At 39.1% G+C, this 26,298-nt stretch overlaps 1 protein-coding gene across 3 annotated transcripts in view; it reads left to right on the forward strand.

The window, feature by feature from the left end:
- WDR37 (WD repeat domain 37) overlaps nucleotides 1-20,160 on the forward strand; it is a 43,621-nt gene extending 23,461 nt beyond the window's left edge. For all 3 annotated transcript variants that reach the window (XM_050970807.1, XM_030229276.2, XM_030229282.2), the window contains 6 exons: nucleotides 971-1,047; nucleotides 2,787-3,024; nucleotides 3,546-3,687; nucleotides 14,615-14,749; nucleotides 15,401-15,515; nucleotides 17,030-20,160. In XM_050970807.1, coding sequence (XP_050826764.1) covers nucleotides 971-1,047; nucleotides 2,787-3,024; nucleotides 3,546-3,687; nucleotides 14,615-14,749; nucleotides 15,401-15,515; nucleotides 17,030-17,161 — 839 coding nt within the window. In that variant the 3' untranslated portion in view covers nucleotides 17,162-20,160. The remainder of the gene's footprint in view (nucleotides 1-970; nucleotides 1,048-2,786; nucleotides 3,025-3,545; nucleotides 3,688-14,614; nucleotides 14,750-15,400; nucleotides 15,516-17,029) is intronic.
- The last annotated feature ends 6,138 nt before the right edge of the window (nucleotides 20,161-26,298 follow it).

Genomic DNA, 26,298 nt, shown 5'->3' on the forward strand with positions numbered 1-26,298 from the left:
TAGCTGAAGGACAGAGCTCAAAGGGTTGCAATAAATGGGGCTGTGTCTGCCTGGCAAAGGATCACCAGTGGTGTTCCTCAGGAATCAATTCAAGGGCCAGCCCTGTTCTATAGATTTATCAGTAGATTTATGACCTGGATGCAGGAGTTGAATGCATTATTAGCAAGTTTGTTGGTGATACCAAACTGGGAGGTGCTGCTGATTCTCATGAGGGGCAGGACGCCTTTCAGAGGGATCCAAATAAGTGAGAGCACTGGGTGGTATCCCATTAATGGGATGAAATTTAACAAGTTCCAATGCCAGATGCTGCAGCTAAAACAGAGTAATGTTGAGCACAAGTAATGTTGGGAGAGGAGTGGCTGGAGAGCAGTTCTAATCCTGCAGGATTAGAACATGTTTGTTCTGACTGTAGCAAGGACAATCTTGAGTTTGTCCTTAGTTAATAATGAATAAGTCTGTTTTAAAACAGATGGAGTTAAAATCACATGGTGCCTTCTGAGCTGTAAACTGCCACTAGTTAAGCTGAGTTCTTTAAGGCAGAAGAGGAATAGCTTCACACTTGACTATTTTGGGTTTCTCATTAAAACCATGATAAAAATATTTAATGGAAGAAATCATTGAATAAAGAACCCCAGTTTTGAGAAATAGTAAATGCATATCTGGTGATGTATTAAGTGCCTTTTTCAAATGCTACATATTGAGCAGTGGTGAAACTCAAGTTCTGATGTGTAGTATTCAAGTGCATGTTTCACTGTAAGAGTGATTCATTTGGTAGCTGCTTATATCTTGCATAATGAGTTATGTTTGAGATGTTGAGACTTGTTTACCATCAAGTTCATACTGGTTTCTGTTAGCAAAAGATACAACCTAGACAGTATTGCTAAATGTAATATTAAAGCCTGTTTTTATTGTCCATGGAAAGATTCTTAGTTCTCTCTCTCTCTTTTTTTGCTTCTCTTGCCCTGTGCAGCATCTGGAGACCAGACAGCTCACATCTGGAGATACATAGTACAGTTGCCTACACCTCAGCCAACTGCAGACAGCAATGTAAGCAATCATCTTGCTGCAACTAAACTAATTGCACAGCAGTTTCATCAGATACAGGCTTTATGATACGACTGAATGTTAAATTTACACATAATTAAAAAGTTACATGATTTCAGGAGTGCCAAAGGTGGGATTTTGAGGTTTTAGTTTATCAGCTGCATTTCAGCTTTTCTTTGAAAATAGACTCGCTTCATATTTTCAAAAGCATTTGGTGCAGAATAGAATTTACAGCTTCAAGTAGACAAATTGACTTTTTGTTCAAGGTAGTAAATGTGTAAATGTTCTGTAAATGTACAGTCAAATAACTTCTTTTTTGTAATAATGAAGTTCTTTTTAAACTGGTTAAATTTTTGTAGCCCAACTTACTGAGGCACCACTATTAGCTATAGCTGCTGTGGATTGAAAACTGATGGTAAAGACTTGTAATTTTGAGTCTTTACCGTCAGTCTTTCTTTTGAGTAATTTGAGTCTTCATTGATTTCTAATCAACCCTTGCCAGCACACATCACACTGTCTGATTTTGTTGTCCCCAGGCTGTTATTTAGTCAGTATTTAATTTAAAGTATAAACCTGTCAAATGCTTATTTTACTTAAAAGCACCCTTACTAAATTGTGAAGAAAACATAGTTTATAGCATGAGCTTCTCAGTAGGCTAAGTAGGGGCAAGAGTTGACTGTGTAATATGAGATAGATTTCTGAATGGAAAATGTTTGATTCAGTTTATTTGATTTGGCATTTCCATTTTGAAAGAAAATACAAATGTTAACTTTTCCACCCCCAAGTAACATAAAAGAAAGATGTTTTTGTCTTGTGTAAGTATAAAAGGAGTTCAGAGAATGATGTTTAGCGATGAACAAAAGAATTTATTTTGTGTCCAGTTTACATCAGCACTGAATGATGACTGTGTATTGACCAACAGACAAATATTGCTGTAATGATTTGATTTTTAATGGATAAAAATATGTCTGTAAATTGTTGTCTTCCCAAAGATTAACATAGTCAGTGTCTTGTTAGATGCTTTCTACCTCCAAAAATTGAAAGAAGTCCCTTGATATTGTGCTGCAATGAAACTCTAGGGTAATACACTTACCAGACAGTAAAGGGGACTGATACTCAGAGCTAAAGAATTTGGAGGAGATTTTAAAATGAAGCAGAAACATAGAATCATTCAGATTGGAAAAAAATCTCTTAAGATCATCCAGTCCAGCTGTTAATCCAGCACTGCACAGCCCTCCAGTACACCATGTCCTTTAGGGTGGCATCTACACATCTTTTAAATACCTCCAGGGATGTTGATTTCACCACTTCCCTGATTTGATAACCTTTTTGGTGAAGAAATTTTTCCTAATATCCAGTCTAAACATCCCCTGGTACAACTTAAGGACACTTCCTCTTGTCCTATCACTTGTTCCTTGGGAGAAGATGGACACCACCTGGCTGCACTGTCCTTTCAGGGAGTTGTAGAGAGCAACAAGCTTTCCTCTGAGCCTCCTTTTCTCTGGGCTGAACAACTCCAGTTCCCTCAGCTGCACATCAGCAGAGAAGTTATTAAAACTGCAGCTAACTTACTGGTTATATTCCTTCAACTAAGTTTGTGATAGTGGAATAGGCTGGGTGCAGCAGAATCAATTTACCCACATTCACATTGGGGGGATTGAGAAGCATTTACACTGCAAAATGTAACTTAGAGACATTCTTTCCCTTTTATTCTATATCTTTTTTTACCTTGCATTTTACAGCAAGTGTCTGGAGAAGATGAAGTTGAAATCTCAGATAAAGATGAACCTGATGGAGATGGAGATGGTTCCAGTGATTGCCCCACTGTCAGAGCCCCATTAACCTCACTGAAAAGCCACCAAGGAGTGGTCATAGCAGCTGACTGGCTTGTTGGGGGGAAGCAAGCTGTGACAGCCTCGTGGGACAGGACAGCAAATCTGTATGATGTAGAGACTTCTGAACTTGTCCATTCTCTTACAGGTATTTGTTCACTTGCAAAAAAAAAAAATTAAAGTGATGGTTTGTGGATTATGAGGGATTATTTGTTGATACTAAAACATTGAGAAAAGAAAGTTGTTTCTCTGGAGCAGAATGTGAGTGTGTACCATCTACTGCTCAGTGTTGTTATAGTTTTAAAAAATGCAGTCTTGTAAATCCTCTGAGCATGAATTTGTCTTCTTTCTACTTTATGATTTAACCTATGAAAAAAATAGTTGTTTAAATTGAATGTACCCAAATTTTAGCTCTTGCAAAAGGCTTTTGCTGTGTTCATGGTGTGTTAAGCAGCAATAACCTACACTACTGAATGTGAAATAAGTGGCATGGTTTTTGCCTTCAAATACATTCCCAAACTTTTACAGCAGTAACAGGATTAAAGTTCAGAATGACCATTACTCCTTTCTGTTTGGGAAAAAGAGAAAAAATCATCAGCATTTCATTCCCAGTGTATGTGGAAATGAAAAGTCTTATTTTCATTACCTTAGACGTTCTCGTTGTTGTAGGGCACGACCAGGAGCTCACGCACTGCTGTACGCATCCCACCCAGCGCCTCGTGGTGACATCGTCCCGCGACACCACCTTCCGCCTGTGGGATTTCAGAGATCCTTCTATCCATTCTGTGAATGTCTTTCAGGGCCACACAGAGTAAGTGACAGCTCCTTCACAGGTTTGCTTCAAGTCTGAAAAGTTGCAAATCTGTCCAGAACTATTCCTGTGTGCCTTTTTGAGGTGCTGAGTTCATTCGTGCTTTGTGAGACTGATTTTCAAAGAAACCCCCAGTTGTCCTCCTTCAAATGCAGCACAGCAGTACATAATTTCCAAAACAGCAGCCAGGGCTCTTGGTGTGCTGTTGCTCATATGGTAAGTCTTGATAAAAATTGTTACAATTAAAGGTGATTTAGGGTGTGAGGTTCTTTTTGGCATTGGTTATGCTTGCAGTTTGGGGTTATTGCTGTAATGCAGTGGATCTAGCAGATTGCCTCTGCTTGTCTTGATACTCACTGTGAAGTAAAGGTTATTCCTTTGAAACCAGTGGATAAAAAAAGATTAATTTTTTCTCTTAAAAGCTTCTAATTTTTCATAAAATAAGAAATAAAAGTACAGGCTCTGATTGCCATGTTTTGTCAAAACAGTGATTCTGATGTAACATTTTTAGTTACCAGTTTAGGCTTAATGTTGTTACACTGATTACTATTGAATATGGACAAATGTAGTCCTGAGAATTTGAGTTCTGGTGTTTACTTAACTTTCTGGTTTTTGGAGCTCTGATACATGGAAAATGCAGGTGTAACTTGGAAATATTTTACCCAAGGAAGCAAATCTTTTCTTGTCATGTGAATATGTGAGCTTGACTGTTTCAGAAAAAAATTCACCTCCCTTTTTCAGAATAAAAGATGATTGTTAATCCTAGCTCAAAATACAAACCCCAAGTATTTATTCACATTTCTGTTTTTTGTTAATGGGGTAATTTACATGATAACTGAGTTGCAGCACCCTCTTTTTCATTTTCTCAGCTATTGACTAGCCTACATATAACCAAAAACCTCTTTAACCCCATCTGCCCTGGACTCCTGAGCCTGATAAATTACTTGGTGCTTCACAATCATCCTGTATAAGTGGCTGTCTTCTCCTGATCAAGCAGTAAGCTTGATTTTGTGGCCTACATCCTAGAATTGTTTCATCTCATCACTTTTGTATTCTTCTATCACTTTTCCTAGAATGTTGTGTAAAGTTGTAAAGTTTTGTAGCCATTGGTGCTTGCATTTTCCCCCATGCTGATTAACTGCTTTGTCTCAGGATGTTTTTTTTGGAGAAATGACCAAGACTGCCATTTGTGTTTTCCTGTATATTTGCTGAGACCAAATGAAGTTGACCTTGGGTGATGGTGCACACTGTAAAAACTGTTAGTTGGTGTTTTGGCTTCTGTTGCTGAGACCTATAAACTAGCAGAAAGTTTAGGAATGGAATAGACCTTGTGCAACCTCTTCAGTCACTCTTACTCTAGCTTTTCATCATCTTTGTGTTTGTCTGCTGTATCACCTGTCTCTGTTTTGTACTTTGAATATATGAGTTTTTAGTATTGACATGGGCTTTTTCACCAAATACACCCTACATGTGACAGTCTCAAATTTTACTTTTCAGTGGCCAGGGCTGCTGAGGTCTCATTTGTGGAAGGGGTAATTTTGTTACAGAAGGTCTTTCATTGATGAATGCAGACAGAAGAGGGATGGGGGGGGTGGTGTGGGGGGTGGTGTGATATTTTTGCAGTTGAGACATACTTTAAGGAATTTTATTTTGGTTGTTTTATTGTATTTCCTACTGGCAAAATATTTTTAAATTACCCTCTAATCAACACTGCAACAATCTCTTCACATTAAGCAGCATAGAAGAAACTGGTTTTCCTTTTTTTTTTTTTTTTTTGGCTTTTCTGAATGTCTGTTTGAATAATTTGCCAAGTATTTAATATTTTGATAGACCCTTGGCATCAGTTCTGTAAATTGGATGTTACAGTTGTTAACGCTGATGATTTAAAGTCCTCAACCATAAGTTTTAACACCCTCTGGCTGAATAGTACCTGATGAGTCTGCTGCTCAAGAGCAGCTATTTTTTCACCAGATCAACCCCTAATGCGCTATGCCAATATAATTAGATGCCAAACATCTCAATCACGAGGCCAGCATTCCGTGTTTATTGTATCGTACACCCAAAATCTCATTCCAGCCATCCCTTCCTCCGGGCGCGGGGTCCGCGCTGCCGCCGCTCACCAGCAGGTGGCAGCACCGCGCCGCGGAGAGCGCCCGGCCTGGCCCGAGGCAGCGGGGCGATCCCAGCCGCCTTTAATTCGCCTTAATGAGCGACACCGGGGTGGGCTCGCAGTGCCTCGTTATCTTGTGAAAACTAAAACTGGTGTGCTTAGAGACTAAAGAACCCTGTTACAGACAGAGTATAGAAAGCTTTTATAGAATTAATTGATGTCAAAAAATGAAGAGTTGCAGTGCTGTATGTCAAAGTGATGGTATGTCATCATCTGGGAGAGATTATTTGTATCTTAAGTGGATTGAGAAAAGAAATCACCTTTCATTTTAGTGTCCAGAACATAGCTTTATTAAAAGCAGAGTGTTTCTTATAATCTATTCCTAAGACAGTTTAAAAAAGTAAATTCTCTTCCAGTGAGGCCAGAAGGAATCATTGTGATCAACCTGTCTGTCTTGAGCTGCTTGTTTTGATAACTGTTTTGATTTAAGAGGTAATTTTAGAATTGCCAGCTTATGCCAGTTAGGTTGTTCCAATGGTCAAGATTTCAATTTACCTCTGGGCAAATTCTATAAGTTGCTTGTTTAATTTCTCTGTTAAACTGTTTGGGCCTCCCTAGCTGGCCTTGCTTCAGCTTCATTTTACAGTTTTTTTATCTTCAAGATCTTTGTTTTTTATGTTAGTTATGGAAACTTCCTGTATTTTCCTGTATTTTCTGTTCTTATTTACAAGTTACCTAATATGCCTCAAAGTGTGTTTCCAATATATTTTGACATTTATAGACCAAGTATAATACATTGGTAGTACTTTTGCCCTTTGTGTCTGCATTCAGCTGGGGACTTTTTCGAATTTGCATCTTACCATGGAAGTTTCCAGTTCTGTAAACATTGCTTGTTTACATTTTTCATATATGTGTGTGTGTGTGTGTATGAATATGACTGTTCCAGTTCAATAAATGATTTATTTGCCTGTGCCCTACTCACATAGCAGTAAAAGTATCTTGTCACTTACTGCTTTAGATCTGCCATGCCCCCAGCTCATCTCACTTACTTATTCTTTACTGATGAAAAAAATCTGAAATGGTGTGGAAATAAGACTGATGTTTGCTTAAATATAAATATTTGTTATTGTCTGTTTCTGTATGTGCACCATTAGGGATTTGTCTTGCTAGTGCTGTGAATCCCCAGTCACATCCCCATATGAAGAGTTTTACAGAGTATTGGGAAAAGATTACATTTGTGTTATAATCCAGGCACTACCTTTTGATCTCTTGAGTTAAACCCTCCAAAAATCATACTGGTGACTTATATTCCAATATCTTTTTTCCAACAGATACTGCTTTGAAATACATGATTGATAATAACAGCTGTTCTCCTATTGAGAAATTATTCAATTTAGAGGTTATTGATTAGAGCTCTTCAAACAGAACCAAGGTTTTGTTCTGTGGAGTAAAATGGTTCTGGCATCTACATGGCAGTTTTCATTTCACTTCACTTGTGCCTTCCTTTGCTGACACTTGCACAGCCCATCTTGTCCCAGCTGTGAAGACCTTGCTTTTCCCAACACAGTGGCCTAGTTGAGTAACTCTGGTATTGGCAAGCTCTTGAATATCTGCTTGATGAGTTTTTCTGTCCCTTTAAGCACTCTGCATGTGCTGGGGTGTGTCTTGATGTGTGGAGCCTTGTAAAATGTTAATGCTGGAAATGTTTACCATTTGTAGCTTAAAAAAAATTTTAAAATTAGCCTATACAGGTCTAGCCAGTACTTTACAGATTTTGTACATTTGTTCTGACAGTTTAGTAACACAGGAAATAAATTCATCCCCTATGGGCAACAGAATGTTTATTAGCTAGTGGATTCACATACAGTGTTTAAACTACAGCTTTGCTATACATTTGAAGCATACTGATGCTTATATGCAGCTGAAAAATTATTTGGTAAATAATAAAGGGCTTTGTTTTCTTTAATGACTGCCAGAGGTACACAGTGGTTGGGGAGCATTGCTCTTGAAATGCTTGAAAAAAAATATGCAGCACTTCCAAGTCTGTACTTGCAAATAGCATCCTTCAAAGAATAAAGTGATATCTTCAGAAGAAGCTTTGGGTTGCTACCCTTAAGTGAATATCCTTTGTTAGTGCTTTTTGGTTGTTCAGTTTATAGTTATGCACCACTTTGCCATGGCAGTTGAATGCATTTTCGGCTTTAAAAACCCCCATAAATTGGAGTGGGTACTTTTGTCCTAGCCCAAAAAAAATGAAAAAGTTTTTTTACTGCTTTTTAAACTTACTGATCCTTGTGGCTAAATTGAGCCAGTGTATCAAGCATGAATGTGTGTTAGCTGTGGAATCTGTATGAGTGTTACTTTCTGGGCAAACTCAGGAAAAAAATTGCTGATCGTGGATCTTATGTTATTTCTTACAAAGAGCTTATAACTCTTTTGGACTGCAGCATATTCCATCTCCTTTCACTCTGCTTGTGTGGCTCTAAGAGACCAGAAGGGAAAGTTCCTGTTCATTTGCTGCCTCTGAATGTGCCAGCTGAACGTTGAGTTGTGCTTCATCCTGAGAACTTCAAAATTGGAGAATTGCAAATATGTTTTGTTTCAACTTTGTTTTCCAACTCCTGTGCTTGCTGAAGAATCTGCATTTATTAAAAAATACAAAAATTACTAAGCAGCTGCTGATTAAGATGCTGGGCTGAATTCTGACATTTAGTGAATTGACAGTTAGTGTCAAAATGGCATTCTCTTTCAGGAGACTAGTAATTGCTTTAGTTTTTGTGGGCACTTGGGTTTGCCAAGGTCATTTGGCTTTCTCAGATTCTTGGGTCTGCAAGATTTAATTCTCATATTTGTGTCTGTTTTGAATGCATTGTTCTTGAAAGAGCATGTCATGTCAAGGGGAGAAGTGCCTCTTCTCCAGGCAGCAATGCCATTAGACATCCCTGTTGGAAGCAGTCTTATTCTAGATATGCCCAATATTACAAGGTCACTGCTATGTATTCTTATTCAACCACACTTTCCTGGTGAAGTTAAAGCATGTGTAGATGTAGTACTAAAAATGCAGGCTTTGCACCTTTGACTAAATTGGGATTTTAGTTAAAACCTTTATGCCAAACAAAATGTAACCAGTTGGATGCTATCAGTGGTGTTTGATCAGTCTAACATGTCTGTTCTTTTCAAGATAGTCCTGTTCTTGATTCAGTTATTAATGACTTGACTGATGCTTTGTCTACCATTTTCCTGTTGTTTCTCATCAAAGAATGCCTTAGGCATTCCCCATATGTGGATATCTCAATCTAGCTTCTGTAAGAAATGCAAAATTTTTGTGATGAAACATTCAGTTTTCTTCCCAAGCCTCACTGATTAACTAGATGGTTCTGATATTGCTATTAATATTCCTACCTTGTTTTGTCTGCTGAGGGACTTTTTTTTCCTCTTGCATTTCATTGAAAAAAGGCTCCAAACTTGCATTTCACACACTGTTCTGATCCTACATTTGCATGTTGAATATTCTTTAAATGAAGATTATGGCCTGGACTCAAAGCTCTAGGGTTAGCTTTTTTGAAATGCTTCTAGTGCTTCTGGACATTTTTACAAAACCTTTTGGTTTGCTTTTACTACATAGATGTAACAGAGGATGATAAGAATTCAGTGGTTTTCTTAGACTTGTTAGCAGCCTTAATAATGGATAGCTCAGAGATCCAACTCTGAATGTGCCTCAATTCCCCTGCTAAGTGCTGCTTCATAGATCTGTTTCAGGACAGACTGGGGCCTGCATGTTTTACATGCATTCAGCCCATCCAAGTTACCACTTCTTGCTCTCTTGCACAGCTTGAATTCCCAGTTTTCTCTTCTAACATTCTGCCAACCTGATACTGGCATGGAGTTGTCAAAGTGCCACTCTCTACAGCTCCCTGAAAGAAGGTTGTGGCTCAGTCAGTCTCTTCTCCCAAGAGACAGGACAAGAGGAAACGATCTCAAGCTGCTAGAGGAGGTTTAGTCTGGACATTAGGAGGAATTTCTTCACAGAAAGCATGATTAGACATTGGAATGGGCTGTCCAGGGAGGTGGTGGAGTCATGGTCCCTGGAGGTATTTAAGGAAAGACTGGATATGGCACTCAGTGCCATGGTCTGGATGACACGGTGGTGTTCGATCACAGGGTGAACTTGGATGACCTGAGGTCTTTTCCAACCTAAATGGCTCTGTGCTTCTGTAATTCCTTCATGGTTTGCTCTTACTGTTTCTTATGTTGCAGAAAAAAGCTCTGCTGATATTTGGAAATAAATCCACAGACTTTGGGAATTATTTGGAATGATGTGTGTAGCTCTTGCTGGAATTGAGTGCTTTTAGCATTTCTGAAACCTGAATGCACTCAAATGTGGGTGGGTTCCTTACCTGGGCCTCCTGTGGCCAGTGCCATCTCCTGTTGAGATGGGCAGTGGGGTTGTCCACATCTGGAGGTTTTAAACACAGTTCCTGGCTTCCCCTCAGGCTGCAGACTGCTTGATGTGGGGATATGCTCTGTTCCCCTAAAACAAAGGAAACTTGTGCAGAAAATGTGTTACCAAAGTGAGCTTCCTTTAGGTTTTGTTTCTCAGTTTTATGGTTAAAAATGACAGGCAAATTTGAGCCCTCAAATTTTGCTGGTTGCATACAACTGTTGGTAATTGTATGTATTCAGTTACCTTGAATAAATTCATCTGAAAGCTCTGCTTTAGTCCATTTTCATCCCACACACAGATTTATGCATGTAGATGCCTGTTCAAGGGCATGAAAATGTGTTGTCTCCCAGTTCAATGGTAAATCCCAGTTTGGGTTGCAAATCAAAACGGAAAGAGCAGTGTTAACTTCTGTTTTGGTGCATTGCCAGCGAGAGTTCTGCATCAGCATTTCATGGTCCAGCATTTTCCATGTTTTTTCTTTCCCCCTTCCCCTATGTGTGAAATTTCAGCAGATTGTTATGCAAAGCAGTTTTGTGTCTCAGTGTGACTGGGGAGACAGCTGTTGGGCCTAATGAGGAGTGCGAGCAGCGCAGCATTTCTGGTGATTGAGACCCACGCGGGGAGCAGGATGGTGGAGGCCAGGCGCTGGTGTGTGCTGAGGAAGTGCCACGCTGTCAGCTGGAAGTACACGCTCGGCTGCTCCCTGTGACAAGATAAATGAGTTTTGCTGGGGTTTGGCGGAGGCTGAAGCTTTTTTGGAGAATAGTTGTAGCACACCAAACTCCCTGTGGGACCCACAGTTTGAAGTGTCATAAGATTGCTTCCTCTTTGCTTGTTTCTTTCTTTTTTTTCTTTAATGTCCTACAATACCTGTCATCTTTTTGAGTTATTAAAAATCTAATGTCTTCTAGCATTCAATTACCATGGGGGCTGATGATCTTTTGTTGACACTTTTTATTAATTTAGCCAAGGGGATGTTAACCAGAGTTTTGTCTGGGTGAGAACGAACTGAAAACTAATACAAACAAAAATTAAATCTAGCCACATGAAAGGAGAGGAAGAAGGCTATTAATTTTTGTGATATGGATGAGGTTATGGAGGCAATACTTTTGAAAGGTTATTTGTTTATTGGCTGCTTCTGTTAACTTCTTCCCACAGACTTTGTGTCCATTTCTTCCTTCTCACAATTCCCCTTAAGTTCGACTGAAATCCTGGTTTAGTTTGTATGTAGGAAGTAGCCTTTCTTCTTCTATTTTGTTTTAATTAAAAAAATACCCAAGTAAACACAAAACCAAAAAAGTTGCTGAGATGCATCTGTCATATTAAGAGATGCCCCTGTTGTAGTATCAGAGGAGACAGAATGTAATTTGTACTGCATAAGATCTATGAGTGCAGCACTTGCTCATATTTTAGGTCTGTAGTGTTGAGCATGCTTTTGAATTTAGATGCATGTGATTTTTTAAAATATCATCTCATTATGTTCCACTTTAAAGTAAAAAAGAAAAAAACAAACCCAAAAACCAACTTTGTCTTTACTCTGATGAATGAAGTGCTGATAACCGTCCCCAGTGTTGTTAGGTTTGTGAGAATGATACTGTTTTGGCCTTTCTAGACTTGTTGTTGAGTTACTTAAAACTTCAAGCCTTGCAATCCTATTTTGAAAAGGAGATGTCTTTGAGAATTGAATTGAGTGTTTCCCTTAGAAGAGTCATGCTTCATTTTTGTAAAAGCACAGGGAATATTATGCAGATATCCGTATACTGTTTGCTTTGGAACTGGGACCAAAATTCTCAGTCATAAACACTGGGTTCAGTAAGAAGTGTTTTTATATTTAGCCATTAAATTCAAAGCTCCTTATATAAAATATTGTTTTCATAGTCCCATGTGCTTGCAGATAGTGCACATCCCAACCTGCAGGGCCTTGCAGGACTGACCTGAGGGTGAATGGAGGGCTAAAACCACCAAGCACCTTTAAAGTTGTCACTAAAAAGAGACCAGCAGCTTTCCCTTTGCCTTTCTATCTCTTGCCCTATTTCCAGAGAGCTACAGAAGAATTTAAATGCATTTTTATTTTACAAACTTTTGCTTGGTGTACCCAATAATATCTGAACAGTTAAGCTGAAAGAGTAAGTTAAGCTGGAAAGGATTTTGTTATCTTTTGAGAGTCTTTGGAGAAGCAGGAAGGATTGAGCTAACCTGGGGTTGGCATTCTGTTTTCCTGGCAATAGTTTTGAATGTTTTCATTTAAAAATGATAAATCTAAGGATTAGAGAACCTTATGTGGTCAAAGAAACTTAACCATGTTTGAAAGTGATAAATGATAAAGCAAAACGAATATGAGATCAAAGAAGTTGGAAAGCTCTTTAAAGTTTTGAAAAAAAGTACTCAAAAGTCGAGAGTTATTTTAAGACAGTTTCCCAATGTATTCCAGCTGTAATTGGAATAAAATGTATGATGGAGAAAGAGATCAGATTTGTTGGCAGCAGAATACGAAAAGCACAGTGTATTCATTCACCTGGAGATTTTCTATGACTTGAATTCTTTATGCTGTTGTGTGCTAGGAAGTCTCCCATAGTGTGTGGAAATCATGGGGATTGAACAGAGAATTTTAAACTTGTAAACTTTGCCTCAAATGTATTGCAGCAGTATAGAGATTAGTAAAAGCCTGATTTTTTTCCTGAGCTTGTTTATGTCGAGAACTAGTGAGAAGTGCAGATGTTGGTAAATTTAAAGGAGTTTGGGCTGGTAGGAGACAAGTTTGATGCTGAGAACATGCCAGCTGTATTGTGCAGCAGCTTGACTGCATGAGTGAGTTTTCTTCCCAAATAAGATGGTGCCTGAAAGAGACTCAGCAGCTGTGGCCTTCATGTATGTTTTAACTTTTTGACTTTTTGTTCATATAGTCCAGAAGATTATTCGAAGACCTCTTGGTTATTTCTGTAACCATCTCCCTGGTGGCTTAGTTGCACTCTAATAATATGTTAGGAAACTTGGTATCATGAAAAAAGTGGGCCTTCATCCTAATTAAAACTTAATTTGGTGTCAATTTAAATTAAGAGGCTTGCATAAACTGGTCCATTGTGACCTGGCTTGTGCTAATCTTAATCAGCAGCTTGGATAGGACATGAATTCAAATTTCTGCAGAACAACTAAAGTGACAGTAACAACTGACAACTTAAATTAAAATTACTAAGTTCTAAGAAATTGATGTGCATGACCCAAGTTACAAGATAGGTCATTAAATTAAATCTGTAGAGACAGAATTGAGAAGCCTTCCCTAAAAATGCTTTGTTAGTACATTATGTGGGCAGAAAATAACTGTTTTTTAGTTGGGAATTCACACAATTACAATGAAAATTGTAGTACAAATTTTAATTGGTGAATGTGAAATAAAGGTAAAGTATTTAAAAATAATTGTAGAATCATCATGAAAATTGTTTGTTTGAGCCCAGTATATCGATGACATACTGTTCTCTGAAGCTGTGAAATACACAGATAATAAAACTCTAAAATAAAATTCTTTATAAAATAGCTACTGTAAGTAATATGTTGAGACTTCAATTGCTAGAAATATTCCCATGAGTCTTCTCTGATTGCCCTTGTGCATTTCTAGGCATGCTAGGTAAAATTTGAAGAACTGTATGCTCGTGCTTCTTACTGCTTCTTGCTATTTTTTATCTGACTCTCAGACTTTAGCTGCTTGTAAAACAGGACTAGAAATCACAATTAGAGATTGTTAATTGCTGTAGCTGTTGGTAGTGGAGCTACACTGGAGACTCTGTATGTGGATTACAGCATGGTCATGTGTGTATACAGAACAGCTTTAGCTACATCTCAGGTGTTTGGGACCTCCTCAGTATCTGTGCAGTGAATGAAAACGTCTGGGATAGTTCTACAGAAATCTTTGGATGGAAAGAAAATCTTGGTTACTGATCTCAAATCACTTCAGAAGATTTGTACTCTATGCTGCTAATTCAGCTGAGGTTGTGGGATAAACCTGCTGGACATTAGTGCAGAACTTCAATAGTGAAATCTGGTTTCAAGACTGGGCCTATTTAGCTCATGTCAGAATCAGTGGAATATGAAAGATGCCTCCAGAGTGAGTCTCTACTGTTGGGCTGTTTCTCTTAGCACTTGGGCCACTCAAGCCCTGTTCACCTGAAGTGTCATAGCTTTTTGTAAGAATATTTTTAAATTCAAAAATAACTGCTTGGAATGTTAAAATTTCAGATTACTCGGCTTAAAAAAAAAAAAAAGGCAAGCTACATGTGCTAAAGGAAGCACAGGAACAGAAAATAAGACTTTAAATCAGATGTTAGTTTAATAAAGAAGTGTAGAGTTTGACATCTTTGTCTTTGCTCCTGGTTGTTTAGCACTGTGACATCTGCAGTTTTCACTGTGGGAGACAACGTTGTTTCTGGTAGTGATGACCGTACAGTAAAAGTCTGGGATTTGAAGAACATGAGGAGTCCTATTGCAACGATCCGCACAGATTCTGCAGTCAACAGGTGAGCAGATCTCCAGGTAACTGAATTCATGCTTTCTTAATTAATTCTTAATTTCTTTCACTCGTGGGAATGGTTTAAAGCTGTGCCACAGAGGTTTAGAGTGGACATTTCTTTCCTGAGACGGTGGCCAAATCCTGGAACAGGTAGAGGTGATTGATACACCAAGCTTTCCAGTATTTAAGAAGTATTTGGACACTATCTTTAATATCATGCTATAAGCTTTGGTCAGGCCTGAATTGGTCATGTAGTTGGACTGGATGATTGTTGCAGGTACCTTTCAACTGAAATTGTCTATTCTATTAATTCACTGAATATACATTTAGTTTTATTGTCCCTGAAATTAAACTTGAGATTTGAAAAAGGTCTGAAATGGTTTTATAAAGTGCAGGTGTGATGAGCATTGATTTTTAGTAAGTACATTGCTTTTAAGAAATTTTCTATAAGAAAATGCAGATGTTAAGGCAATTTGAGGATCTAGTACAACAGAAAATACCTTAATGGTGCAATATTTTCTTTTCTCCTTCCATTTGTGACTTCTAGCCAGGAAAAATTCAGCTGCATCCCCTCCCATGAGCTTAAATTTGTGCTGTCAGTTTCTATTTGCCAGGCTCATTGTTCGCTCCCCAGCCTCCTTTTGTCCCTTCTCTGCAGGATTAATGTGTGCGTTGGCCAGAGGATCATCGCCCTTCCCCACGACAACCGGCAGGTGCGGCTGTTCGACATGTCCGGGGTGCGGCTGGCGCGGCTCCCCCGCAGCAACAGACAGGTACCTGCACCCTCCCTGCCTCTGTCATTCCTCAGACAAGGACAAATGGCATTTGGTCTGTCTGGCTTACAGCTGAGCAAATGCTGAGCGGCACTGGTCTGAATAAACATGCTGTTAGTTATTAAAAATAACCAACGTGCCCATGTGAAGCGTTTTAAACTTTTTTATTGGAGCTGGAGATGGTGTTTCAAGTGAGTTTTATCATGATGTTTCCCCTTGCTAAAGTGAAACACATATCTGTTTTCTCTATGAAATGGATATAGTGTGTAAGAGCACTTCTGATGTGCTTTAATGTCTTGATGTGAGTCATGTCACTAAAATGGCTCACTGTGAGGTTTAATGGTGATTTTTCTCATGGTGATTTTTTGTTTTTTTTTTTTAAATTCACAGTGTCTAGCTGGTTTATATATTCTAAGCTGGATGGGGCTCTGAGTGACCAGGTGTACTGGAAAGTGTCCCTGCCCATGGCAGGAAGGTTGGAACCAGATGATCTTTAAATTCCCTTCCAGCCCAAACCATTCTGTGATTCTATGACATAGAAGCAAAGAGGGAAAAAGTGAGGGTCAGTTTTGTGAGCCCACCTTGTATGATTTGGTGATAAATTTAAATTTTTTTCTTCTATGCTTATTCACATACAGTCTAGATACATCCTACCATGTAATAAACCATCCTTGCTGCAGCCATCAGGTTTTGTGCATTTATGGCACTATTTGGCATGGCAAGCATCACTAATGGAGCAAATCAGACTAAGTAAAATTAATTGGATTATGTCACATAAATAGGCCTTTTTCGGGGTTGATTCAGCAGTTCTTGACAGAATTTAGGAAGGACTTCTAAGACTTAATTAATCTCTTTTAGATTTTTTTTCTAATTTAGGTAGGTTTTTAAATTTATTAATTATAGTCTTAAGGGGATTTTTTGTGTATGTGTGCACATCTTCCTTTTTTCCTTAGTAGTTCCATTCAAGCTGACACTACTGAAATAGTGACTTTATTTCTTTTTTAACCTCAGTGTTGGTCAGAACCCTATTTTGAGCATTTTTGTAGCTATTGAGCTATTTTCATCAGTATGACACTCTTCTTGCTGCAGTTTTATCACTCCTGAATTATGGACGATATGGTCACTTAGTCTTGCAGGCTTGTTACAAAGTAGTTGCCAGCAAGTAGTTCCTTATTTTAGGACTGCTTTTATAAATAAAAATGCTAAAATCAAAAATTGATTTGCTTTTGTAAAGAAAATGTAACTAGATAGCAAACAGACCTTGGAAAACTCAAACAATTTTGCACCTTTTTGTATGCATCTGTCCTTATGGATGCAGTGCTGGTGCTGAGGAGTCACATCATTATGAAGACTTCTAGCTTACAGATGCAGGTAGCAGTTACCTTTAGGATTCTCCAGGGCTGTTTGCAGAGAACAGCCTGAGGATTGGCGGGGTGGCAGTGTGAGTTGCAGTGGGCTGTTGCCAGCAGTCCCAGTCTGTGTCAGTAACGGCGCTGTCTCCCGCGCGGCGGCAGGGGCACAGGAGGATGGTTTGCTGCTCTGCCTGGTGCGAGGACCATCCCATCTGCAACCTCTTCACGTGTGGGTTTGACCGCCAGGCCATCGGCTGGAACATCAACATCCCTGCTTTGCTACAGGAGAAGTGACGTGCTGGGAGTTTCTGCATTTGTGTCGCCGTGGACTTCTACACCTGGGCAGACTTTTCTGAACACTGGTCTGCTGTCGCTGTAACAGCTCTTCCGTGAGGGGAGACTTGAGCAAGTGTTGTTCTTGTTACCACATTGTGCACAGTTTGCATGGGTTGTACAGAAATATGTGATTTTTTAAGAATTAGTTTGTCTTGTGTATGAAATTTTATATTTTGGCATCCACTGGTCAATATGTTCACTGTTGCGTAGAGCACATAAATGTTCATAAGTTATTTAGCATTTAATAGTTACACAGTAGGGCATTACATTTGTGACATAAATGTGAAACTTATGTAATTACTGTAGAGAGTGTATACAGTCTGTTATGTTTTTCCATGACTCTACATATCTGCCTTGTGTTAAAAGGAACCTGCAGGGCTAAAACTTTGAAATGAAGTGTGAATTTCGCTAGTTGTATGATTGTAAACATTTTCCTGTTTGCATCTGATTTGAATACTTTTTTTAGTGCTGCCATGCAACTTCAACTCCATTTTTACTCTGGTTGCTAGAGAAATAGTAGATTTGAGAAGGAAAATGCAAGCAACTTGTAGTGAGTATAGACTGCCAGGTTTATTTGTAATCTTTTTTGTATTTTTTTGTTTTGAAAAAAGAAAAAGATTCATTCTGCCCTTCTTATATAAAGTGATTCTGAAACCTCATCACATTTCATATTAGCAAAAATCCAGGATATTACAATTCCAATCACTGAAATCTAGTCAAGCAAATTCTGAAGCACTTTAGTTTATAGCTATTGTTATAAACCACTTATGAAAGTTTGACTTTACCAGTGAATGTGAGCTAACCTTTGTAAGAAGGATTAATTCCTTTTGGTGATCTGCCCAGAAAGGAAATAGTTTATTTGGGTGTTGATTTTGTTTATGTACCTACAGTGAGCATACTTTTAATTGTGTTCACTTCCCATATTTTTATTTTGAGCCAGCAATACAAAGTAAATGAGTACTACCTCAAAAATGAATGTTGGTCAAGATGCATCGAATCTCTCTGTAGCCTAGAAAAAAGCACCTTTGGTCTCTGGCTGAAGTACTATCTCTGACAGGAGAGGGAAGACAATCATACTACATGTGATCCTTAAGGTAGTTAACACATAAAGCTAGTGGAGCAATACACTGTCAGCATCATGTGTCACCCAGCCATGACAGGGGCATTGCAGTCTCTGTCCTGTTCCAGAAGGGGGTAATTAGCATAGCTCTCCCTTCTTTCTCCCAAATGATCTTGCTCTGGTTTTGCTCCTCACTGTGTTTAGCTGTTTTTGCACTGGCAGTGGGGTGTTGCTCTGCAGCTGCTGCTATCAGTAAATGCAGGTGGCAGCTGGTGTCTTGGAAAGAATGGAAGGGCTGCTTCAGACAGACACTTGGTTTTTGGCTGAAGGGAGATGCTGCCCTAACTGTCTGACATATCACAGTATAAGATGAAGGGGGGGGTAAGGAAGGGTGCACTCTGACAGTGGGAATCTTGGGGTTCATGGTGGGTTGGCAGATGTATTAGGAGCTCTTTATCTCATCATCATGATTCTGTGCAACTACAGCTGTGCTCATGTCCTCTGCATCACTGTTTATAATGACATTAAGACATGTGTTAGCTGGTTCTTAACTAACATTTGTGTGGCATGGGAGTACAGTGGGATGGGATGGGATAATGAATGCATCAGTGAGGAATGGAAGGAAAATGGGGGTCCTAAGCATTGTTGTTTAGGAGTGTAACAATAAGGAAACACAAAATATTTAATGGCGAGTATATGTAGTGTCTTTGTAGTACATGTCATCGGAGTGGTTTGATCCCTTGTTTTTTTCTGTTGTGGGGTTTGGGATTTTTTTCTTGAGATGCAAGATGGACAATGCACTGGAGTAATCTTAAATACTAAAACTAGTGAGGTTGCAGAAAGCAGCTGCAGAATTTTAAGTCTTCTGGTGGTAAGAGTTAAATGATGGTGACAATGTTTATTTTAACTTTTTTTTTTTTCTCCTGGGTTTTTTGCTCTGAGTCGTAGCCATTTGATGTTGGGTTACAGGTTTTATTCCTTAAAAAACAAGACTCACTTTCTTTTAGTTAGTAACAGAGAGAACTTTACAAAGGTTTATGCTGTTTTTAAAAAAAGAAAAGTGTCTGGCCAATACAAACAGTTTCTCCAGCATGGCCTGCATGTAGGATCTGGACAATGGCTCTCCTTTATTACCTGAGGCAGAGGAGAGGGTCACTGGTTTTGGTCCTGCTAAACTAAAGTGTCTAAGCTTCTCTCATACATATGTAGTACAGAACCACTGGACTCTATGCAGTTTAATCATCATTGCTGCAAACTTTTTATATCACCAGAGGGACCATCCTCTGGCACCAGAATGGGTGATTACGTGGTTTCATTTTGAAAAGAATCAACCAAACAAGGTGCTAGTGCCACGTTCTTATGAGCAGGCTAATACTTAAATCAGCTGAACACTGAACTATCACTTAGTTTAGTTTTCTATACTGTAGTGAAGGGTAAGCCAAACTGCCATTCCTCTTAAGCTAAACATATGAGCAGGGGTAGTGAATATACTACATTGACTAAATATGTGGAAAACATTTCATGGCTCTAAGTGTTCTAAAGAGTGTTTTTTCAGCACTAACAATGTCCAGCATTTCATTAAATGGAGCAGAGTTGCAGTTACAGTTTCAGTATTGTGCAGAATTTCACAGAAAACTCATCACCAGGCAAAACCAAGCTTCTGTGTCTTTCTCTCAAGCAATGCACATCAATTTTCACAAAGTTTGTGTATACTTTACAATCAGAAAGATCTGGAATGAAACATTTTATTTGTTGCCTAAATCTGTGAAAACTACCTTTTGGGGAAAAGAATTTATAAGTTATGTGGAACCACTTTTTATTATTCTGCTAATTTGTTTTTAGATGTAAAATGTTTTTCTTCATTACAATTCAAAATGCATTAAAACATTCAACAATTTTTTTTTGCAATTTGCCGTTTTTCTGTGTTGCATTAAGGTTACTGTTGATGCCAATATTTCAATTTTTTGTAGTCAAAGGATCTCCCTATTCCCTTTCCACTCTTTTCTGCTAAAAAAATTTGTTTCTGAGGCATTGATGAACACAGTATGGAAGAGAAGGCCAAGTCTGTTTATTACAGTAAGTCTTCTGTAGTACTAATGGTCACACTGCTAGCAAAGGGTGTTCAGGACTGCATTTGTATTGTCTTCTCTCATTCTGTATGGAAAAAAAGTGTAATTGCATCTTGTTATGCAGATTATGCTGAAGTTTCTGTGACTTTTCACCCCACTTTACAAACTGTTATTTTAAAATGAAATCTAAACTATTTTTTAATGTTTAGAATACAGCAAAAGTATTGCAAAACTACTCTGATGAGTAGAACCCACCCTCAGTTTTTCTGTAGGTTAAAGGCTGGTTGCATGTTGCACCTGTGTTCAAACCAAAGCTCTGCAGTGTTGGAGTAAAACCTAAAGCACTTTGTGCTGTAGAAATACTTTTTATGGGTTTCAGAAGCCAAGGCAGAGTCTTGGCTGGTACCTGAGTGCACCTTATTTTCCTTTAATGTGCTTTAGGATCCCTTATTGCCACATTTGGGATTAATCAGAGTTGCTGGTGAAGTGGACCAAAAATAAGACTGGAGTTCCAAGGTAGCACAAGTGACATAAGGGCTGGGTTGAGACAGAATGCCAAACCCTGGGCTTTAGTTGTTTTTAGCTGAGGGCTTCCAAGTCAGGCTTTACTGCCAACTGACTTAAACTTAGTATTTCTAGTATCATTTTAAACTGCTGAATAAATACCATGTACAACTAGTGGTTTCAGGAGTCTGTCTGTGTTTAAACCTGAAGATGAGCTGCAGGAGAACCACTCTGTCATGCACCATAGTTTGCTCTTTAGACCGGCATAGAAATTTTATTTAATGCTCTATTGAGACCTGAGTATGTCACTGAAAAATTACTCAGCCTTGTGATATTTTATTTTTAAGGAGTGTTGTTACCTTTTCTAATTCCCACAGGTCAGAGTTTTCTGAACATAAGTAATTTGCAGGAGCTTACAGAGGAAATCCTGTTTAATTCAAACAGTAAATCCTGGTCGAAACATACCATTAACTGGGAGAGGTGTTCTACTGGAGCAGTGTGGAATTTTGTAGATGTGCTGCTTGTCAATGTCCTCCAAGTGAGAATATTCAGTACTACCACAAGGGGCTGTTTCTATGAGGTGTAGGGTTGAGGATAGTGAGTGTTTGCAACGTTGAACCCAAGTTCCTGAATTTGCAGCTTGGATGTTTTGTAACAGGTTTGGGGAGTTTCTGGCATGGTTCAGCGTGCCATGTACAAGTTGGAATTCAAGCATTTGGACTTAGTCTAGGAAAATGGAAATGGTGCAAAGTGTCAGTGCTGGCATGTACAATGGAAGAGAGTTAATGTAGAAAAAACCCCAAAGTTCTGCTTCTGCCTTGAATTGTTTTGAAAATGGAAGATTCAGCCTGGCTGGTGACTGCTGTGCCGTGCAATGACACCATTGCATGTTAATTGTGTTGCTTGACTCTGCTTGAAACTTCATTTCCATTTGTTGGAAACTGCTACAGTTCTGCCTCCTTCCACTGAAACTTGTCATACTTGCCATTTGTGTAAGTTTGACATTAATTTTGTGTAGTTCCTCTCCCACTTGTATTTGTGGTATTTCTCTTCTCCCTAGGGCAGAACAAATTTAGTTACATCTTGATTTAAAAGCCCCCTACCAATGAAACAAGACCATCCAGCAGTCCTGTGCTGGGAGGAGAGAGCTGAATGATCTCAATGGGCACTTTTTCATCTTCATGATTTTTTCTAATTGTTTGGGTGAAAATTTTTAGTAATGGAAGTTGCCTGAAGATTGCATGCATTAATGGTCTGGGGTTAATGAAGGCTGAATCAAGTCTGTGCACCTTAACTGCTGAGAAAAAATAGATTTGCAGGGATGTTGTAGGTGACTTAAGGCTTTGGAAAGGAGCATACAGTGATTTCAAGTGCTGCAGAAGAGTTATGGAGAAAGACTTTCCCTTAGTTTGGAGCTTCTGTGCTGTATGCAAGAGTGGTGACCCAGCATTTGAGAAGGAATTAAGATCATTTGAGAAACAGAGAGGCACATCTGGTGGTGGAAGTGTTTAGACTGCAGATGAGGAACACAGAGGAAGAATAATGAAGGGGAATGAGAAACTGGAATAAAATTGGGACAGCTGTGGGAGGTAGGTAGAAAGAAAATGCAAAGTGGTTCATAGGAATGCATGTCTAAAAGGTGGAAGTTATTGGTCAGTTGGGGATAAACTGCTGGGAAGTCAGTGTGTAGTGAATGCCTCTGACTTAGTGAGGAGAAGGGAAAGCAGAGATGGGAGCAGGGCAGGGCCAGCCTGCAAAGGGGAAAACAGCAGGGCTGAGCTCAGGGGAAGCATGGATATTGGGATGTGCTTATGGCTAGAACCTAGAATAGAAACAACTGGGAGTTAAGGTTCCTTTGCATTTTTAAATCAGTGTTCTTGGTTTCTGCATCCTTGATTTTTGGGGAAAAGTTTATTGCATGTATAGAGACAAATTAATTTGCATACATTGAATTTTCCATTTCAAGTGTTGCAATGGTGCAGAGATCACTCAACAGCTGATGCATTGCTAGGATTAAAAATTACAAGGACTTGTAATCTTATAGAGAATTGCAGATGTTACATACAAACTCCAGGTATGGCAGCAGGGCATGAGGTTAATTAGGAGTCACTCCCAGACTGGAAATTTTTTGAGTGAATAATTGATTTGGAAGAAGGCGATGATATTTTGCAGAATCCCTTTGAGAATATTTTGCCAGTCCAGAAAGAGTCAGAGTGGTTTTGGTTGGAAGGGACCTTCAAAGGCCACCTAGTCCAACCACCCTGCAATGAGCAGGGACATCTCCAACTAGACTAGTTGCTCAGAGCCCTGTCCAACCTGACCTTGGATGTTTCCAGAGAAGGGGCATCCAACAACCCCCTGGGCATCCTGTGAAACACTGGCACAAGTGAAGTTTTATTAAAAGCTTCTTCCTTATAGCTAGTCTAACTTGACCCTCTTTTACTTAAGGTGACCCCTTGCCCTATCACAACAAGCTCTTCTAAAAATTTTGTTTCCAACTTTCTTAGAGGCTCCATTCAAGCCCTGGAAGTTTCAGTATTTTAGGCCTGAACAGCCTGAATTGACTAGGGAATCTCTCTAAGTAAACCATCCAGACATATAGATTGCATCAGGGAGATGCTGCTGTGTTTTCAGTAGTGCCTTAGTTCTGGGAAAGGCAGAACTGGCCTTTCCTTCAAATTTTAGACCTTGTTGATCTGTCAAAATTTGACAGTCTCGTTCACAAATCCAAGTGAAAATATGTATAGATTTTGACTTCAGTGATCAAAAGTCTGACTCCAGCTGGCCCCACTGATTTTGGTCAAAGTATAAATCTTAAATACAGACAGGATCAGTCTTACACAGAGGTGGCATTTTGACAGCAAGGAAAAGAAATAACTGTCTGACTTCATCAAATAATGACATACACTTATGTGGGTTTAGCGTTTAATACTTTTAATGATTTTTAAATACTGTTAATGATTTTTTTAAAGCATGTTACTCCTTAACATGCTTAATTTGGATAAAGGCAGAAATCTCAATTTTGTTAGTTTTTTTTTAAACCTTATTTAAATCTTTGCTATGTGACTGAGATCGGCCTTGTACAGACACGGAACTGAACCTGAGTATTTTGTGGAGCAGTGTATGTCCTCTGTGATGTCTGAGCATATAGAAAGGTGAGTAATCCTAATGCTAAAAAAGTAGAATCTGACACACCACACAACAAACAGCACTGAAAACAGACTGGTGGTGTAATAAAAACTTAAAGTACAGTATTAAGCATTAGAAGGGAGAGCCATGAAGGAAAGGCAAAACTTTTCAGCAGCACTTTAAAGGGTGGAGAGCGTAGTGATGATATCATTATTAATTAAGGTTGTTTTTCAGTGTGGATAATTGCAGGACATGTTGTTTTGGCCTCTTGTGTTTTATGAAGCTTGTGAAAGCTGTCTCTGCCAGAAGGCTGTCAGAATGTTGGATGCTGTCATTGAGTGGTGCCATCTTCAAAGATGTGGAGCTCCCATCAGCGTTCTGCGCAGTCTGGCGGGTGGTTGCTAGCTTGGAAAATCAGATTCATGAGCCTAAATATGGATCTAGAAACTTCATTTTAGGAGCCTGTTTTTGAAAATGATACCCTAATTTTGTATATATTTTATATTGCCGCTGAATTAATGAGCTGAAAAGTTCTTGGCCACACATGCATGGTTTACTGAAATATAAGAAAAGCAGAGAAATTATTTTCCCTCCCAAATTATATAAGGCTGCTTAGAGTTTACTGTTGGGAAACTGAAGCTACATTGCGTCAGTTCCAGATATAACTACTTACTGCTCAATGAACAAACACTTCATTTCAGATCCTCATTTTTCATCTTGCAAAAATCTCACCAGTGCAGACATCATAGCATGAGCTTTCCATAGCAAAGGAAATGGAAGGATTAGCTGATTATAAATGTGTAGATAGATAGATAGATAGATAGACAGACAGACAGACAGACAGACAGACAGATAGATAGATAGATAGATAGATAGATAGATAGATAGATAGATAGATAGATAGATAGATAAAAATCCCAGCCATTTCTGCCATTGCCAGCAAAACTGAGGAAATCAAACCTGACTATATGTGTATGGCTCTGACCATCCAAACTCATGCTGTTTCTGTGAAAACGTGATGTTATGGTAGATCTCTCCTGTGCTTACTTGAGGGCACTACTGAATGCCCATCTGCAGATGAGCTACCAAGGGGGATCTTTGATGTCCAGAAACAAGTGTAAAAACAGGAGGTAACAGAGGAGGTACACACTTCTGTCTCCAAATGGTTTTTGACCAGAAAATACAATTTCCTTGAATTAAGCAAGTGCACAGCATTTACTTACTTTGATACAGGCACAAGAGCCTGATCTTGACCTTGCACCTGAAATGGCATCAAATGAAACTTGCTTGTAACTTTTTTGTGCTAGCAAAAGATGGAGACACCTTTTAAACCCTGAATTTTTTCTTCTTTTTTTCTTGCTCAACTTCAGCACCTTCCTCATGTCCATGCAGGTGTATGTTTGCAGTAGTATTTTTAGTGATATAATTTATTTTGTCAAACTAGTTTTGCTTTTGGGAAACATTCTGGCAAAGGTCTGAAAAAACAGGTATAAACAGATCAGCTGTGAACAGTGAATTAAAGGAAAGTTTAACAAGGCTGTAATGGCCTCTTATGGTGGTTAGCTGTGGTCCACAAAAAGCCAGCAGTCACAAGAAAAATACAAGTATCAGAAGATACTGTATGGCAAGATAAGTATGGCAAGAACCATCCAAACCCCTGAAGTTTTGCTCTGCTGGAAAGAGAGACCAGAAGGTAGAGCTGCTTCAGGAGAATAACGCAGTGAGGGAGCACTGGGCAAACCCCTGCCAGCACAGCATGCCAAGGGTCAGTCCTGCTCCACAGATGAAGCTGTTAGACAGCAAGTGGGTGCTCACAGATACCCTCAGATATTGGAGGCTCCACCTGCACATTTTTCAGGCTTCTCAGAACTTTGCAAGTTCCCCCTTTCCCCTTCCACCTCTTCCCTCCAGCTCTTCACTGTGCCAGGCTGTGTGAGAGCCATGGGGACAGAGGAAGGTGGAGATGAATTACAAGGGATTTGTGAAGAGAATTGCCAGGATGAGGCACTGGATAGAAATGTTTTCTTGGAAAGATTTTGAGTGTCTGGTCAGGGTGGGCCTCCAAGAACTGAGAGAGAGGTGGGAGGAAGGGCTGCAAAGGGCCTTTGCCATGAGAACAATAATCTTCTGAGGTAGTGTAGCCTTAAAGAAAAAAAAAAGGAAGCAACACTTGATGTGCAAAGCTCTTAAAGGAATGTTTGATATGGTCAGAGGAGAATGTCATTTTCAGCTGAATCAACTTTGAGACTAAAGTAAAGGAGTTTGCAGGAAGTTGGGGTGTGACCAGAACCATCATTCCAGTTTGGCTGAAGAGGGAAAGGTTGTGATTCATT

This window comes from Serinus canaria, chromosome 2 (genome assembly GCF_022539315.1).
Source record: "Serinus canaria isolate serCan28SL12 chromosome 2, serCan2020, whole genome shotgun sequence".
Taxonomy (NCBI): domain Eukaryota; kingdom Metazoa; phylum Chordata; class Aves; order Passeriformes; family Fringillidae; genus Serinus; species Serinus canaria.